This window comes from Girardinichthys multiradiatus, chromosome 17 (genome assembly GCF_021462225.1).
Source record: "Girardinichthys multiradiatus isolate DD_20200921_A chromosome 17, DD_fGirMul_XY1, whole genome shotgun sequence".
In the NCBI taxonomy this organism is placed as follows: domain Eukaryota; kingdom Metazoa; phylum Chordata; class Actinopteri; order Cyprinodontiformes; family Goodeidae; genus Girardinichthys; species Girardinichthys multiradiatus.
In genome coordinates, this window is record NC_061809.1 from 22,227,084 (window position 1) to 22,244,265 (window position 17,182).

The following is a 17,182-nucleotide window of genomic DNA, read 5'->3' on the forward strand; positions in this document are numbered from 1 at the left end:
TTAACTCATTTTATCTAAACACAATATTTATATTGTAAATATACAGTTTTCATTTTGCACAGCATCAATATTTGACAGTGATGTGAAAATGTATTTGCCATCTAACAGATTTCTTCAGTTTTGTTTTTTTTGTCACTTTTTTTGTACAGCTTAAACAAATATTAATATCAGATTTGATTTATTTACATTTCATTTATTAGTGGAAAAATGTGTCTAAACCAGCCTGGTCCTATGTGAAAAAATAGATCTGTAGAATCAACAAATGCTTAAATAGAACATGTCTGACAACATGAAGTAGATCAAGCCAATCTGAAATGGAAGCACATCATGCCCTGGTCTAAAGAAATCCAAAAAACAGATGAGAAATAAAGTCATGGACATCCATCAGTCTGTACATTTTTACAAAGCCATCTTTTAAGGCTTTCGGACCCCAGAGAACTACAGCGAGAACCATTATCCATAACTGGAGAAAACATGGAACAGTGGTGAATCTTCTAAGGAGAGGGCAGCCTACCATAACTACTAGCATCAGTAACTCATAAAGGAGGTCACAAGAACTCAAAACATGTGAAGCTCTGCAGGCTTTACTTGCCACAGCTAAGGTTAGTGTTCATAATTTAACAATAAGAAATAGGCTGGCTAAAAACGGTTCTCATGGGTGAGCTTCAAGGTCAAAACTAATGCTGACCAGAAAAAGACCTGTGTCATCTTGATGTTCTTTAAGACTTGTTGGAAAATATTCTGTGGACTGCCAAGACAAAAGAGGAACTTTTTCAAAGGTGTGAGTCCCATTACCCTCAGGCATAAATATAAAATCTTTCAAAAAGAACAGCACACCAGGAGAGAAATATGGTGGTGGTAGTGTGCTGGTCTGGGACTGCGTCGCTTATTCAGGACCTGAACAACTTGCTCTCATTGACTGAGCCATAAAATTAGCTCTCTACTAGTTAAATCCTGAAGGAGAATGTCTCACCAACAGCTGGTGACCTTCAGCTTGAGCTTACTTGGGTTATGTGGCAGGACAATGATCTGAAGCACACCAGCAAGTTCACATCTCAGTGGCTCAAAAATGAAGGTTCTGGAATGGTCTAGTCAAAGTCCAGACTTAAGCCGCATCAAGATGCTGTAGCATGATTTTAAACACGTTCATGATTAAAAAGCTCTGCAATGTGCCTAAATTAAAACAATTATGCTAAGAATAGAAGGACAAAATTCCTCCAGATTAAAAGACTCATTGCTTGTTACTGCTTACTCTTGACAGCACCTGCTGTGGTCATTTACAGACGGGGCTTGGTTGTTTTAGATATTTTCTTTTCCTTAATAAATAAAAAAAGTATAAAACATATTTTGTATTCACAAAGGTTATCTTTGATAAATAAAATTTGCTTCATCTGCAACATTAAGGTGTAATAAAAAGCAAAAACAGACGAAATCTGTGAGGAGGCAAACACTGTATCTTTCACAATAAGCTTAGCACCAGCAGTCACTCAGTCAAGCTCTTATCAACTCCGCTGCTCATGTTTGTTCGTCTTGGAAACAAAAAATCTTCTTGTTTATCAAGCGTTATGCTCAGCAGTATGTTTGTTATTCTTACGTTTGCATGAGTCTGGAGCCGTGTGAGGCCGCTGTGGGTCTCTGTAGAAGCCAGCTTTGCATTTCTCACACTGACGCCCATCAGTGTTGTGCAGACAGTCGCACACGCCTCCGCTTCTCTGGCCAGACTCGCGCCACACCGTCCAATCAAAACTGCAGCTTTGAGCATGTCCGTTACACTTACATTCTGGTGGGCATATAAGAATCAACAAATTGACCATACTTTTACTGGAGTTTGGACTTGTCAGATAACTGGTTATATAACTTACAGGTAAAACAATGCTTCCACTAAGAAATGCACCGATCAGAATTTTACATCTGATTCCAAGTTTCAGGTTTTTGTAAAGCTCCAACCTGCTGATACTGATATTAGTAGATTCAGAATTTTCTTTAAGAACCTTATTTTACAGCTATTTAAAAAAATTATCTAGCCTTGATGCACTGATTGGTAAGTTATTACGAATATTAGGGGCAGATGTGCTGTAAAACAAGATATGAATATAATTTTGAAGCCAAAATAATACTGGAGTTAACATTTTAAGTTGGGTTTATTATCTTATATCGGCAATAACTTTTAGTAAAGCTAATTCCTAAAACAAATTGGTCTCGGAAAGTTCAAAAGGATAAAACAAAAAATCTTTGCTTTAGCCTTCCTATTGTCTGCAGAAGGTTTTGCTCTCTCTCGTAGCCTGTATGAATTTTAGGCATGTTTCTTCATGTTGTAGAAAATGCTATCTTCTCTCATGTAGCTACATCTCTCCTTCAGTTTTCTTTATCAACAGTGTTGTTGTCAGCCTGTCCTGGTAGTGCTAAAGTCGGACAAGGTAATCGGACTGACTCCAATCAATAGTCCATTTTCTGTGAATCTCTATTTCTATTCTGGTTTAAAATTTCACACTTTATTGACATTTTGTAGACAATTAATGATGGTAGTAAACATAACATTGGTTTTTCACAGATAAATGGTCTAAGCATGTTTGTCCAGCTTACTGCGACATTCGTGTGGTGCTCCCGTCAGACCGTCGGCGGGCTGCCAGGGTCGATCATTGTAAAGAGGAGCGCAACGCTCACAGTGATCCCCTGCAGTGTTGTGTCTGCACACACATCTTCCATGAATCTGTAATAAAAAAGACAAAGCTTGTTAGCAAGAGGCAAGCTGATGGCAAGATAGTAAGTAAAGACACAAAGAGAACAAAGTTTTCTTCTGTTTCTCCTTTAAGACATTTACGTTTCCCCTTTCTATAATCTTTTCTTCTCTGTTTATCCTATAATTTTATTACAAATACAAAATCCAACAATTTAGGACATCGACACCATCATATTATTGTAGAAAAACAGAACATATTTTAGATAGATAAGAAGTTGTGATTGCAATATTTCAAAACAGCAATATTTAGGATTTTCAAGGCACAAAACTGAGCAGATAATCTGTTTCTCAATAAATTTGAGAAACATTTTAAAACAATGTTTTATTAAAGAACGACCAAAGAAAATTAAGTCCAAAGTGTAAAGGATGATTACGTTCTAATAGATGTTCCTATAGATGGCACTACATTAAGAAATGTCAATCAGTAGCTTCTAGAACCACAAGGACTTGGGAAATATAAAGTTTGTTAATTTATACCGTGCCAACTCGCAACACGTCATCTCAAGTGACTTTACAAAAAACGTTTATTCAAGCCAATCGTACAGACAGATTCCAAGACAATAACACACATTTCAAATTGATCCTAGTTATCAAACAATGCAGCTAAGTTCAGTTTAACAAACCTTAAATAAAGAACTGGGTGCACAATTTGGAAAATATTATATACTTCATCTAATCCACACGGGTTATACAATTACACATAGACCCCCACAAGTATTTGGTTAAATTCTGTCCAAGGCAAGGCTTTTAAGCATAATCCTGACATTTTTAATAGAGCTAAGGTCAGCTTTGGGAAATGACATTCCAGAAGCTCAATGTTCTGATGTGCGTTTGGGATCATTGGCCTATGGAAACACCTAACTGTCTGCAAGACCAAGCGATCAGCCTGAGGCAAAAGGGAATGTGTTAGGATGTTAAAGAACGACTCAGGAACCCCCAAGGCTCAAGCCTGTAATGAACTAGAAGATGTTGGAATACCAGTGATTGTCCACAGTGAAGTGCGTTTATACACCCTTGGACTGAGAAGATGCTGACTTAGCAAGAAGCCCCTGCTCCAAAATCGACTGAAATTTACAGCTGCCCGACTGGACAAGCCAAATGACTAATAGAGAAAAGGTTTTCTGTAAGGCCTAACAAAGATTGAGTTGTTGTGCCGAGAAAGCTGTTTAGAGAACCCAAAGTCGGGCTTCAAACTTAACATCATACCAACTATCAAGCATGGCGGTGGCAACATCATGCTTCGGGGTTGTTTCACTACCAGTGGTACTGGTGCATTACATGAGGTGGATGTAACAATGACGAAAGAATCATTTCCAAATTCTTCAACTTCAGCTCAAGGTTGTGTGAACAAAGGTCACTTGGAACATTACAGAGTGAATAAAAATGAGTTATGTAACCTTTGGAGGGTGCATCCCTGAGTGGCTTGTGGTCAGTATTCCAGATCTTTTTTAGAAGAAATAGATGCCGTCCGCTCCAGAGTAAAGAAAAGGAGCATCCGGACTGTTCTCAGCAGTGAGACTGAATTATTTCACATTGATTACGATTCATCAAAACAAAGTTTGGGTTTGGAAAACCTACAGAGAACCTTAGATTAATCAAAAAGAGCCAAGTAGATGAATCGGTTCTGTTCTCATTCTCAGGCACAGAAAGAGGGGCTTGCCCAGGTCGGCATTCATGCAAGAACCACCACTGCCTGTCCTCAAAGAATTTTAGTCAATTTTAAAGCCAAACATGTTAAACCACACTTTTTCACACCAAAGGTTATGTTTGCAAGAGGAATAGAACAAGAAAACCATCAGTGCTTCATCAGATGAGTTCATACTGTAAATAAAACATTTTTTTATCATATCACATGATAGCCATTTTTCATTAGCACAGTCATCACATTTTCTTTTTTTCAGCATTTCTCTTCCAAAATTAGGGACTGAGGGGTAATTATTTTTGCTTCATTGCTGGAAATAAAAACAGGCCACTGCTCTGAAAGGCCTGTGTGTGCGTTGATAAGTATGTGTGTATGAGAAGAGTACAAGTATGCAGTGCAGAGAGCCACAATAACAATCTCCTTGTCATTCCTTTGAGCTGGAATGCCATGCATGCTGGATAATGATTGAAGGGGGAAGGTGGGGGGGCAAAGCATCTGAGGAAGCTCTTTATTTGTTTGCGTTACACTGTGGAACTGTAATGTAGGACACACAATTATACAATAATTAGGTAGCCACTAATCAACGAGCATGCAAGCGCTGCCAAAGCTGCAAACGCACATTGAGTGCTACTTTTGTGTCCCACAGCGAGCAATGCGCGATACGTTGATCTGAGAGCAGCCTTAAACACATCCACATGCTATAGGAACGAGCCGTAAACAACACCCCCTGTGCATGAATCAGCACCACACGGTCGCTTTTACATACATTTCACTCACAGTAACAAGGGGGAGCAGTTGCACAATAAGAGGTCCAGACCGGCGAGGGGCCGGAGACCTAATGACACGTTTCACAAAAATGGAGGGGTGATTAATTAGTGAAGAGGGAGGGCAGAGATGAGAGGAAGGGGGAGATATGAAGGAGAAAAAGCCAGACAGTGGGTATTTAAACTAATTTCACATGTTTACCATCCTGTGATAGGGAATGTACACACTGAAAGACGCATACACCCAGTCACTTAAACTGAACAAGGTTTGTTTCATAGTACTGACACAGGATTAAAGTGATTTGCAAATTTATGAATTCCTCCTTGAACCTTTCTACATTTTGTCATTTTAAAAGTTCAAACTTCATTGTACTTTAGTGGATTTCTTTTATGATAGACCAATACAGCACTGAAATTTGATGTGCATTCGTATTCAGCCACCCTGAATGATTATTTTTTCATAACAACCTTTTACGTCAATTACAGCTGCAATTCTTTTTGGGAATGTCTTGACCTGACTTGCACAAATTAATTTCCCCCCATTCCTCTTTGCAGAATAGCTCAAGCTCTGTTAGATTGGATGAACAGCATCTGCAAACATCAAATTTCAAATCTTGCCCCAGATTCTCAATTGGATTAATATCTGGACTTTGACTGGGCCATTCCAACACACCTGTATGCTTGGATCTAAACTAGTGGTGTTCAAAATTTGTCCTCAAGGATGGGTATCCTGCATGTTTCTGATCTTTTTCCTCTGGAGAGGGTACTTCAACTATTTGAAACAGCTAGGTTGGACCAGGGACACATACAAAGCATGTAGAAAACAAGGACTGAAGTTGGATAAACCTGATCCAAACTCTGCAATGTGAACCTCTGCCCCTCGGTCTTGATTTTAGCTCAGTCCATCGTCCCAGCAACTCTGACCGGTCCCTGCTGAAGTAAAGCACCCCCACAACACGATGCTGGCATCGCCATGTTCAACTGTGATCAATGGTGTGTTCAGGGTGATGTGCAGTGTTAGTTTTTTGCCACACATAACATTTTGCACGGAGACCAAAAAGTTTAAATGTGGTTTCATCTGACCAGAGCACATTTCTCTACGTCCCCAACATGGCTTATGAAAATCTGCAAACTAAAAAATTATGTTTTTAGGTTTTATTAAACAGTAATTATCCTTCTCCACTCTTCCATAAAGGCCAGATTTGTGGAGTCCACAAAAAATAGTTATTCTTTTAACAGATTCTATGACCTCAGGTGTGGACCTCTGCAGCTCCTCCAGAGTTACGATTTGCTTCCTGCCTGCTTCTGAGACTAATGCGCTCCTTGTCCAGCTTGTCAGTTCAAGTGGATAGCCATATTTTGGTAGATTTACAGCTCTGCCAGAAACCAAAGTGGCTGCCCAAATAGCAACCACAAATTTAGTGATTTTATTTTTGTATGTCCCCCTGAAAATATACCTTAAACAACTGAACAACAAAAGGAGGCAAAGCATTCGGAAGGTGGCATTAAAAGAAAGAAGCATGGACTTAGGAGCAAAACGAAGTAAGACTAGTCTCAATTAGTGGACTAATTGCTAGTAATGTAACAGTAGCGGACCGTGGATGTTACTGAGTGTGTGTTGGCTTTGTGGCTAACCATCAGACAGTGTAATCACCCTGAACCGCAAACCCCTGTGGAGGGACAACAAACAAACGAGCCCTTTTCGTCTTAGTGTCTGAGCAGTAATGACTGTTGGGGCAACTTTCTCTGCTGATTACTGCACAAGTGGTCACACTTGGGGAAGACAAAACATTGCATTCCTTAGATTACAGGAGATAGACAAAAACAGGCCCAGCTATGAGTAACGTTTATGCAACATGGAAAGAAAGAATTCAGAGTCCTGAAATTGTATTTAAAAATATCATAAACTGAATAAACCCCCAACCCTTTTTGTCTTTCTTGGATTTAGTTTTAATATCTGCTCTCATCTCATGTCTTGTGCTGCTCAACTTGTTTGGGTTTTGCCAGAACCCCCAGTTAACACGGAGGCATGAAGCAAATTGCTAATTGGCAGAAAAATATATTTATATAACCTGTGTGTGTTTACCGAATGGTCCTGCACAGCACATGTTACAGTCCAACGCTCTGACGTAATATGTGAGGAATGTGAAAGACTATTTAACATTTTAAATCTTAGGTTCAGCAAGATACATTTCTGTGAAAAGGCAAATTAGTATTTTTATGACCAGAGTTATTTTGACATGTAGAGGAGGGTTTTAGAGTCTTGCGGCTTAGAGGCCGGATTTTCTGCCCTCAAAGGAAGGAAATCCTTGTGAAAACCAAAGCGCTACTTGGAATTTCTTGGCATGGCAATAGTCAGATTTTAAGATTTAAAGGGCTGTGCTCAATAAATCAGATATCAGCAGCTTTAGTTTCAGCAAAGGAAACGCATGAATTGTCCTGTGTATTCATCATGTAAAATATGCCAAAAATGTTCTCAAATTGAAAGATAAAAACATTTCAGTTGCTTGTATCTGGGACTGGTATGTAGTATTTTTTTTAAGATTGTTTTGGCACTAGTGACCTTTTTTGACAGTAGCCTGAAAGGAAACGGGCAGAGAAGATGGGAAGACATGCAGCAAAGATCTCAAGGTTGGGAGTCAAACTGTGGACGGTGCCTGCTCTACCTCTACACTACACAACACCCCTCTTTGCTGTATTTCAATAACTAAAGGATTGGCCGATGATAGGTATAGGCTATGGAAACATGTTGCTGCTAGATCAAAATGTGGTTCAATCATAAAAACCTATGAACAACTTTTTTTTTTTACAATGTTTTTGAATTAAAACATGAGAAAAAAGTTTAACATTTAATATTCAAAGTACCAATACAGTATTTTGGTAAATTAAGTTTTATTCCTGTTAGCAACACTATCGGGTCAATTAGCAAACTGCAATAGCAAAGAGATATCCATCACCATTTTGGGGTAACGTAACAGGCTATTCTAATAATTAATGCCTGACTCCAACAGTAAGTAATAAATATAAAAGTTAACATGCAGAAGCATGGACCTGCAGAAGCAATGCTCTTTAGCGGTCTGCACTACAAGCTAAATGCTAACAGTAGGTATTAATGCTATTTAGCTGAAGCTAAGATGTTTTGCTGCTTTCCATTTGCCTCTGAAGTCAGAAGTGGTTTGTAGGAATAATGTTCTGTCCAATTTAACAATTCAAAAAGTCATAAACAGTCTATTGAGTGACAAGGAGGCTTCAATTTGCAATACATGCTAACAATGAAATTATCTTCATACTATGTAAATGCTAAAGCTAAATATTTGCTGACAGATGTTGTACAGTATTCTTAGTGCAAATGATACAAACTGCAAATAAATAGTTTATTACCGCAACTATTACACACTACTATATTATGAGTGGCAGCCATATTGGATTTTGACGCCTGAATTCTGATGCTGAAAGACGTCTCTGGCGAGTTTTCTGATGAGGAACTTGGATGCTTATGACATTTTCATACACATTAGTGCAATTCAGAGTCTCCAATTAAAATAATAAGAATGTTTTTCCACTTTAGGAGGAAAGTTGAGTACCCAAGAAAAGCTAGGCCATCTAGTGCAGTATTCCCACCTACTTTTCCAGCCCATCAGTCACTATGAAACGATCAACTGTATCTAACGCAGCATTGAAATCCATTAATACGAAGGCTGAGGTTTTTGATGCATCGCTTTTAGTACAAGTGGTTTAAAACCAATGCAATCTCTGTGCTGAGATATACTGATACACTTTGCATTGAGCTTACAAAGCATGTTGTTTGCATTCCATTAAAGTAAACAAAAGATTTGTATCACAAATGATTATTTTTTTAACACATCTGAAAAGAAATTCAAGCCTAACAGTTGATGCAGTGATATTGTTTATCGTGAGAAGTAACTTTTCTTATTTGGTGGTTTGCAAAGAAACTATCACTTTTATGTTGAGCTTTGCTGGTTTCAGAAAAACAGACAGGTTATGTGTCCTAAATATGTGTGGAGATTTAACGATTGATTGGATCTCCACCGTGACACACTCATGGGTAGATCTTAAGCCAAAACATTGCCTTTTCACACCTTCATCAACAAACACATATTTCCATCTCTTGAACTTGTTATAAACAAAGAGGCAGATGTGTATCTGACCAAAGGAAGCAGAAAAAACGGAAAGGTGACCCCTCCTTGAGAATGTTATAAACAAAACAGCCGACACAATGAAAACGAGTTATGTTTTTGAAGTATCTGGTCCTAAAATCTTGATTTCTCCAAAATGTGAAAAAAATCTCCACAGGGTGTGACTACTACAAGATAATGATCAAAGACTGAAAAACAATGTGTCAGTTTGTCTAAACAAGATGAAAAAGAAAGAGTGTTGCTATAAGCACAAATCCTGATAGGTTTATTAGCACTGGGATGGTAATTACTGGCTAGAAATAAAGTTTCACTACATATTTTTCAGTCAAGAATCCAGGATTAGAATAAACTCACAAAGCTTGATTACAGGTTCTTGTTTGATGGAGAGCTTATACACCTAAACTACTGTATGTGCAAAAGCCTTTAAGCAACACGGTACATCCACAGAGACAGTTATTACTGCTTAAAAAAGTGTATATTTGAAGCAGTAATAGTAGTAAATTATATGTCACAGCTAAGTTTAAGCAAAGAAAATATTTCAACATGTCACAGCCTAAAAACTGAAAATTGCACATAGTGCTGTGTAAAAAGTATTTGTCTCCATAGAGATATCTTCTGTTTTTGCTTTTTTGTCACACTTTCATGTTTCAGAACAACTTCTATTATCAGACAAAGTGAACCTGAATATATACTAAATGCAGTTTTAAAACAATGATTTGGTTTATTAAGGTTAAAATAACTATCCGAAACAACCTTTTCCTGTGTAAAGAGAAAAAAATGTTCAAGAGACTGGTTGTGCCAACTTTTGGCAAAAACAGCTAGCATCTTAATGAGATTTAATTCCCGACTTTGGCTAGGCCACTCAAAATATTGGTTTTAGTGGGTTTTGCCAGTGTGGTTTAGATCAATGTCCTGCATAACCCAAGTGCATTGGACCTTGAGGTCACAAGTAATGGGTGGACAGTCTCCTTCAGGATTTTCTGGGGTAGTGCAGAATTCAAGGTTACATAAGCTTTGTTCATTTGAATATATAAAAAAAATGGTTGATCTAAAACATGCAAGTGTGACCATAGAGCAGGTTTGTCTAGGGGGCAAATTTCATAGCACTGCAAACTGTTCTTGCCTTACCACATGGTTGGTTCGGTCTCTGGTGGGCTGGTATTTAGGTGCAGGGACGCACTGCTCCGCGTGGCCGTTACAGAAGCAGCTTCCCTTAACTATCAGGTCATAAATGGCAAAGTGTCGAGCAGGAAGCGCTTTCCTTGTAGAGGCGAGAGCTTTGGCCTGGCAGGGGCACTGCTGGTACTTTATCAGCCGGATTCGGATGTTGGTCACCCGCAGCTGCTGCTGGCCTTCCAACCCAAATGGATCCAGCGCCTGCCACTTTGGGAGGGTTCGATATATCACCTAACAGTCAGAGGGAGACAGGGTAAGTTAATGTTGTGGATTAATACCTACTAACTGCTGTTAAAAAAGAAAACCTGATGAAACTTGACAGGCTTTGATGCAACTTTCTTCCTATGATTGAAATACCCGGGCATCCTCATGCCCCATTAACATCTGATAATAGTCAGACTGTCCAAAAAAAACAGATTTGTATGGCAAATACCTCAAATTTAATGGTCTAGTAACACTTGTCATTCACAATATATGGGAGGACTGATGTTTGTTTTGAAATAATTCAACAGAAGACATTGGTTGGAGGATGTTTAAGTTTGACCCATAGTCTGATTGTGCAATAGTTTAATTCCTCAAGTGCATCCCAAAAACTCAAGGCAAAACCCTCCCCATTTTTTCTTTTCTTGAGCAATATGTTGCCTGGTTTGAACCCCTGGGCTCTTTCTGAATAAAATCAGCATTTTCTCCATGTGAATGAGAGGGTTCTTTCTGGGCACTCCAGCTTCTTTCCACAGTCCAGAAACATGAATCCTACATTTGTTATGTTTTAGAGTTTTTTTTAATACTCTGGTGGAGTCTGTGTAGAAAAATGTCCTTCTGATGTATGAATGAATGACAATAAAGTGGCATTGTTAGCACAATATTTTCTCAAACCACCTATTGGAATACTTAATATTTGCAATTTGTACAGGTAAAAACAAAGCAACAGTGTAGTGAACCTGGAAGTCTCATTTTTTTACACATGAAAAATTAATAGGAGGGTGTTTGAGTGTTTCCTCAACATAAGAGTGTCAGATTATGCAATAGATGAAATAAATAAGCCATTAGACTCTTGAACTCAAAATAACTTGAGCAAATCTTAACTATTCTATTCTTTTACATGTCAATAGTGATCCCTGTTTGCCTATAATTCACCACAATCCTGAACAGTGATGAAAATTGAAAATCAAAAACAAGAATTATGAAAGTATGCAAGATGCACTTTGTAATTTCTGCTTCTGTTCTGACCAGCACTGGTCTGATGCAGCACTCCCATTATTGTTTGAATAGTTCATACTGGCAAGCCCTACAGTGGTTGCATAAAACACAGCAGCAGTGAATGGAAGCAGCTAAAAGTCTCACATTTGTAAACGCACTAAGTCTGGATTTTACTGGTGATGGTTAAACTGCACTACAGCAATGTAAATGTCAATGTTTTTTGAAGGACACTGACTTTCGTGCCATTCAAACTCTAAAAGTCTGTCTGCGATTACCTTAGTTTTCTCACATCTTGTTTTTTGTCCTAAAAATAACTTCAAGCCAATTATAGGGCAGACAGACATTTTTGAGTGTTTGGTTAGAAGAAATTGGTAGAAAGGTGTTTTAGGTTTTCAATAATATTTTATTTCACCTAATGTACCACCAGAAACCACTACACCAGGCTTCTATAATCTATTTTTGAAAATGTTCAATACTTTTGGACCTGAAATGCCTCTTCCTTCCTTTTGAAGATGTATAACAAAGAAATACTATTATATCTATGTGATTACCTTCCTTGATAGACTTTTTTTTATTTCAAGACTCTAGGTTGTAGACCACAGTTCAAGAAATGAGACGATGTCTTCTGCAACTCCACATTATAATTTAGAGGTATAATTAAACCTCTTTATTCAATCAAACACAATGGTCCAGCTCATGCCACTACATCTGGTTCAGAATCATTTGGGCCCTGATTTATGACTTTACACTCCAGCATCATTGGATGTGACCTTGAAGTTGCTGGGCATCCTTGCACGACTGCATTCCCCATTCTCTCTTTGTCTCATGTCCCTGTATGTTCCCTGAAAATCCTTTAAATCGACTATCCCTTTATGGCCTGCCATTGCCATGGCTATTGCTGCTACTAGCAACTAACACTACTGCTGTTGTTGAGGGGGGAGTTGGTGTCAGTTCCAAACCTGGCTGTGTAATTAAATGTGCTTGCAGAGTACCTCTTTACAAGTTGTTATCATTTATATTTTGGCTGAGATGCAAGAAAAGCCTTGGTACTCTACCCTGATGAATGACTGACTGGAAGCATGATGGGAGGAGCACTATTAACTTCCTCGTTGCTGGAGGAGGTCATAGGGACACAGCATTGTGATCCACGATTAAGAGAACACGACAAATAGGATGAGGGGGCACCAGGTCCACGGGAGAGCACGAAGAGCGGTGCAGCACAAAGGCTGGGATGAAGATGCAGTTCCACATAACTCAGGGCTGGACAAAAAGCCTATGACAGCCCAGCAACGCCGCAGCAACATGAGCACACCCATACACCCCTGTTGGCATGCACTCAAACACACACTGACAAATCACGCCAGCATTAGGGTCTACTTTATGCTTTTAATCAGAATTATTATTTACGGTGTTGTTAAAGTAAAAGTCGGTATTTATACTGATGACGCTTGTGTTTTTCTCAGTGCATTACTGTGAAAAGAGCTCAGTAGTGTAGTGCCATGTCTCCTTGGTTTGAGAAGTTTTACATTTTATAGGGCTTTCAGGGAATTGTAATATTCATTTCCTCATCCAAAATACATGCGGCCTAAAATAAAAATATGAGTATAAGGACATCAAAATATGCATCTAAAAGATGACTGATGACAGTGTGCAGAAATTATTAGTGTCCAGCTTGACTGAACTCATGATTTAAATTGTAGTTTTTGCATATGCTGATTTCAGGAAGCAGAGGCCAAAAGAAAGTCCAAGAACCAGTATCTTGGAGACCTAACAGACCATCATGCTACCCAGGAATTTAAAAGTGCTCAGAGCGGCACAGGAAGAGACCAACTAAGATGGTTTTGGAGGGTCAGCTCTGTCCTGGGCTGCCCACTTGACTCTGTGGAGGTGTTGGGCCAGAGGAGGATGTTAGCCAAGCTCACATCCATCATCGACATAACCTCTCACCCACTGCACCGGACTGTAGAGGAGCTGAGCAGCTCCTTCAGTGGCCGACTGAGACACCCTCAGTGCAGGAATGAGCGCTACCGCAGGTCCTTCCCTTCATCCCCACCGCTGTCAGACTGCTAAATTCTACTGTGTAACTGGCACAACAACCTCTGTATTTGTAAATGCAATTATCTATCTATCTATCTATCTATCTATCTATCTATCTATCTATCTATCTATCTATCTATCTATCTATCTATCTATCTATCTATCTATCTATCTATCTATCTATCTATCTATCTATCTATCTATCTATCTATCTATCTATCTATCTATCTATCTATCTATCTATCTATCTATCTATCTATCTATCTATCTATCTATCTATCTATCTATCTATCTATCTATCTATCTATCTATCTATCTATCTATCTATCTATCTATCTATCTATCTATCTATCTATCTATCTATCTATCTATCTATCTATCTATCTATCTATCTATCTATCTATCTATCTATCTATCTATCTATCTATCTATCTATCTATCTATCTATCTATCTATCTATCTATCTATCTATCTATCTATCTATAGTTGGTTTTCTTACAACCACATAATGTTTGTCCTTTAAAAGTCACTTTAATCTAATGCTACTATGTGGTGATATACAATTAGATGGCCGCTGGAGTCAAACTTTCTCTGATTCATTTTGCTCAGACACTGAGAAAAAAGCAACTTCCTGCAGAAGTTAATTATTATGGATAAAACTATGTAGGAGCGAGGTTTGAAGAGAGCAGTTATTGATTTATTTGATAAAGCGACGAGTGGACGATTGTGATTTATGTGCCAACAAGTGATATCAAGATTAGAAGCTTTTTAGGCATTGAAAATAAAAATAAAAACTTTTTATGAAAAGGAAGGTACTACATTTTCGTACATTTTTAGGCAATCGTTAAGTGACTACTGAACGAACCAATGTTGACTGCTTCTATTTTAAAGGTGTCTCTTTCATTATTTGACAAATATCTTGACAATAATCGAGAACAGGGGGTCCACCGGCTTGTAAAAACGAGATTGTTAAAAAGCTTGGCTTATCGACCTTGAAAGGGTCAGGTGTTTTAGTTGTGTTTTAACCGGTCATGCAAGCAATTTGTCCTTCACTGCACTAATCATGCAATACCAAATAAGAAGTGGTTGTGTAAAACATAGCGGCAGTGAATGGAAGAAGCTGAAAGTCTCCATTTTCTGCACATAAGACATGGGTAGAAAGGATCTATCTTGTTCGACTCCTGAAGGAGAGAGTAAATTTTATTCTATTCTGTACAAATTAACAAAACTCATAAAAACAATATATGTAAATATCCAACACATTAAAAGTAAAGCAACCAAGATGCCACTGTGTATTTACAAGTAGGTATAAATATTGTATTTAAATATGACTTCTTTCATTGTCAGTCATTCAATACAGTGGGGTTTACTATCATTTTAATAATCTCAAGCATTTAATTACTTCTCTGTCCAAGAAAATAGAATACTAAACAGCTGGAAAACAAAATATCAAAGTTTTCTTTGATCTGATCTGATAAAACATAAAGATTCCTACATTTATCAAAATAAAATCTATGCACAAAGACACCCTAGAGATCTTCAGGGGCTTTAATTAACAGACTAGTAAGACATTTAAAGTTCAAATCAATTAGTTTATTTGGTTTTTGACAATTGGAACTGCTTACTGCTTGTAAACTTGATTTAAAAGGAAGCTACAGACATTTTGTAGCCTAATTGTGTTGCTGCCATTGTTGAGCTGTGTGAACAGAGGAAGAATCTCGTTTACTGTAAATAGGGGTGAGAAATGTCCTCCACAGGCTTTTCAAGCCTGGGAAACAAAATCTGGGTGAAAAACAATATCATGTTCATGTGTGCCAGTTTTTAAACTTTATACTAAAGGTTTTAGGAATTTATTGATATTTTATCCTTTTTCATGTTTCAAAACATTACACATTCATTATCGAGATGTAGAGGTACTCTGTGGAGGAAATCAACTATTAACGTCTTTTTTGAAGGTTGAAAAGACCGAATGGGTCGACTGTGTTCAAAGCACCTTTTGGAGATGAAAAGCTTTCACACCTGCCATTAAAAAATGCGACAGATTTCAGGCTGTGCGCACCCTGAGGTTGTGAGTTCACTGCGGGACACTGAATATCTTTCTTCCTGTTTCAGTCTGCAAAGTAAAGTAAGCCCAGCTTTAACAGGCCTAATTCCATCAAAGCACTGTGGACTGTAATCTGGTAAACAGGCACAATGGGCATTGATGGAAGCAGAAAGACTGAGAGAGAGAAATGCAGAGAAGGGGGGGTGGGGTGGTGGGTGTCTAGCCAATGGTACCGACATCCATCGGAGCAACGGCACTTCCTTCCCACCAGACAGACGGAGAGCGACTGTATGCGTGTATCTGATAGGGCATGGGCCAGGGTGTGTGTGTTTGAAGTACAGAAAATGGAAACACGTATGTGTGTGTGTCTACTAGAGTGGTCTGTGTCTTCCCTAAGGAGGTCAGACTCTGTAACAAACACTTGCATTCTTACAGCCCAGCTGACCTCATAAATACAGCACAGAGCTGTGAATACTTTCTCTCCGAGTCTCTCAACCATCAACCTTTCCCCACATCGCAGGTGAACACGAAAAGCTTTCAGCACATGAGATGACATGCTTTTATGTTGGCCAGAGAAAGGGGAGAAGCAGAAAACCGAGAATACCTGATGCCTGCAATCGCTCCGGGCAACACCCCCCCTCCCTCTCTCCAACAACCTGCTCCAAACCTTCAGTCTCACTTATCTGATCCCAGGAGCTCACATACAGCCCTGAGAGCTTTGATGCATGCTAAAACAGCACATCGAGCCTCATTTTAGGGCAGTCAAAATGTTATTTTTCTATCACGTTGATGCAAGTGGAAGCTAGTTCTTACTGATATAGCCTTTGTTCTGCATAACCATCGTAATGTCATGACTTTTTACTGTGTTAAATATTCATTTAGCCTCATAGCTTAAACATTGTAGTTGATGACAAGAACAGGACTAATAAACTGATCCTGCGAGCTGATGCTATAGGTCTAATCTTTCATTAAAAACATGGACTAAAGGATTTAACTAAAACCTGTCCCACATCTTGAAAGTATACTTGTTCTGTTTTTGATAGTAGCTCTTTAGTGAGAATCTGGTAATGCTTTCGGAACAACTCTGGTGCTCTTTGGTTCCGGCACTAGTTCGATTTTATGACAAGCATATTTTCTACTATATTATTTAGCATTCTGTGTCTGTTAGGCTATTGTTGTCTTTGTTTTTCTCTCCCATATAAAATACTCCTGTCTTCTGTTATATCTTTCCTGACTAGAGCTATTGCTTCTTCAAAAGGAGATATTAGATGAATTGAGAAAGAGGCAAGTTACAATTTCTACAAAATGTATTTAGTGAAAAATCTTCACTAAATGCAGTAAGATAAACCACGAATATCTTGTTTGCAGATCACTGAAAAAGTGAGGCTATAGATGTACTGAAGGTGGATGACTTTAAGTACC

General features: G+C 38.5%; 1 protein-coding gene and 1 long non-coding RNA gene across 3 annotated transcripts in view; one reads left to right on the top strand and one right to left on the bottom strand.

Moving 5' to 3' along the window:
• The window catches only part of LOC124882896, a 51,098-nt gene that overhangs the window by 32,540 nt on the left and 1,376 nt on the right, over positions 1–17,182 (top strand). The window lies entirely within an intron of this gene.
• Positions 1–17,182, bottom strand: part of ntn4 (netrin 4) — a 40,645-nt gene that overhangs the window by 14,717 nt on the left and 8,746 nt on the right. For both annotated transcript variants that reach the window (XM_047389525.1, XM_047389526.1), the window contains exons 3-5: positions 10,432–10,710; positions 2,584–2,710; positions 1,595–1,780 (exon numbers count right to left, since the gene is read on the bottom strand). In XM_047389525.1, the coding sequence (XP_047245481.1) occupies positions 1,595–1,780; positions 2,584–2,710; positions 10,432–10,710 (592 nt within the window). The remainder of the gene's footprint in view (positions 1–1,594; positions 1,781–2,583; positions 2,711–10,431; positions 10,711–17,182) is intronic.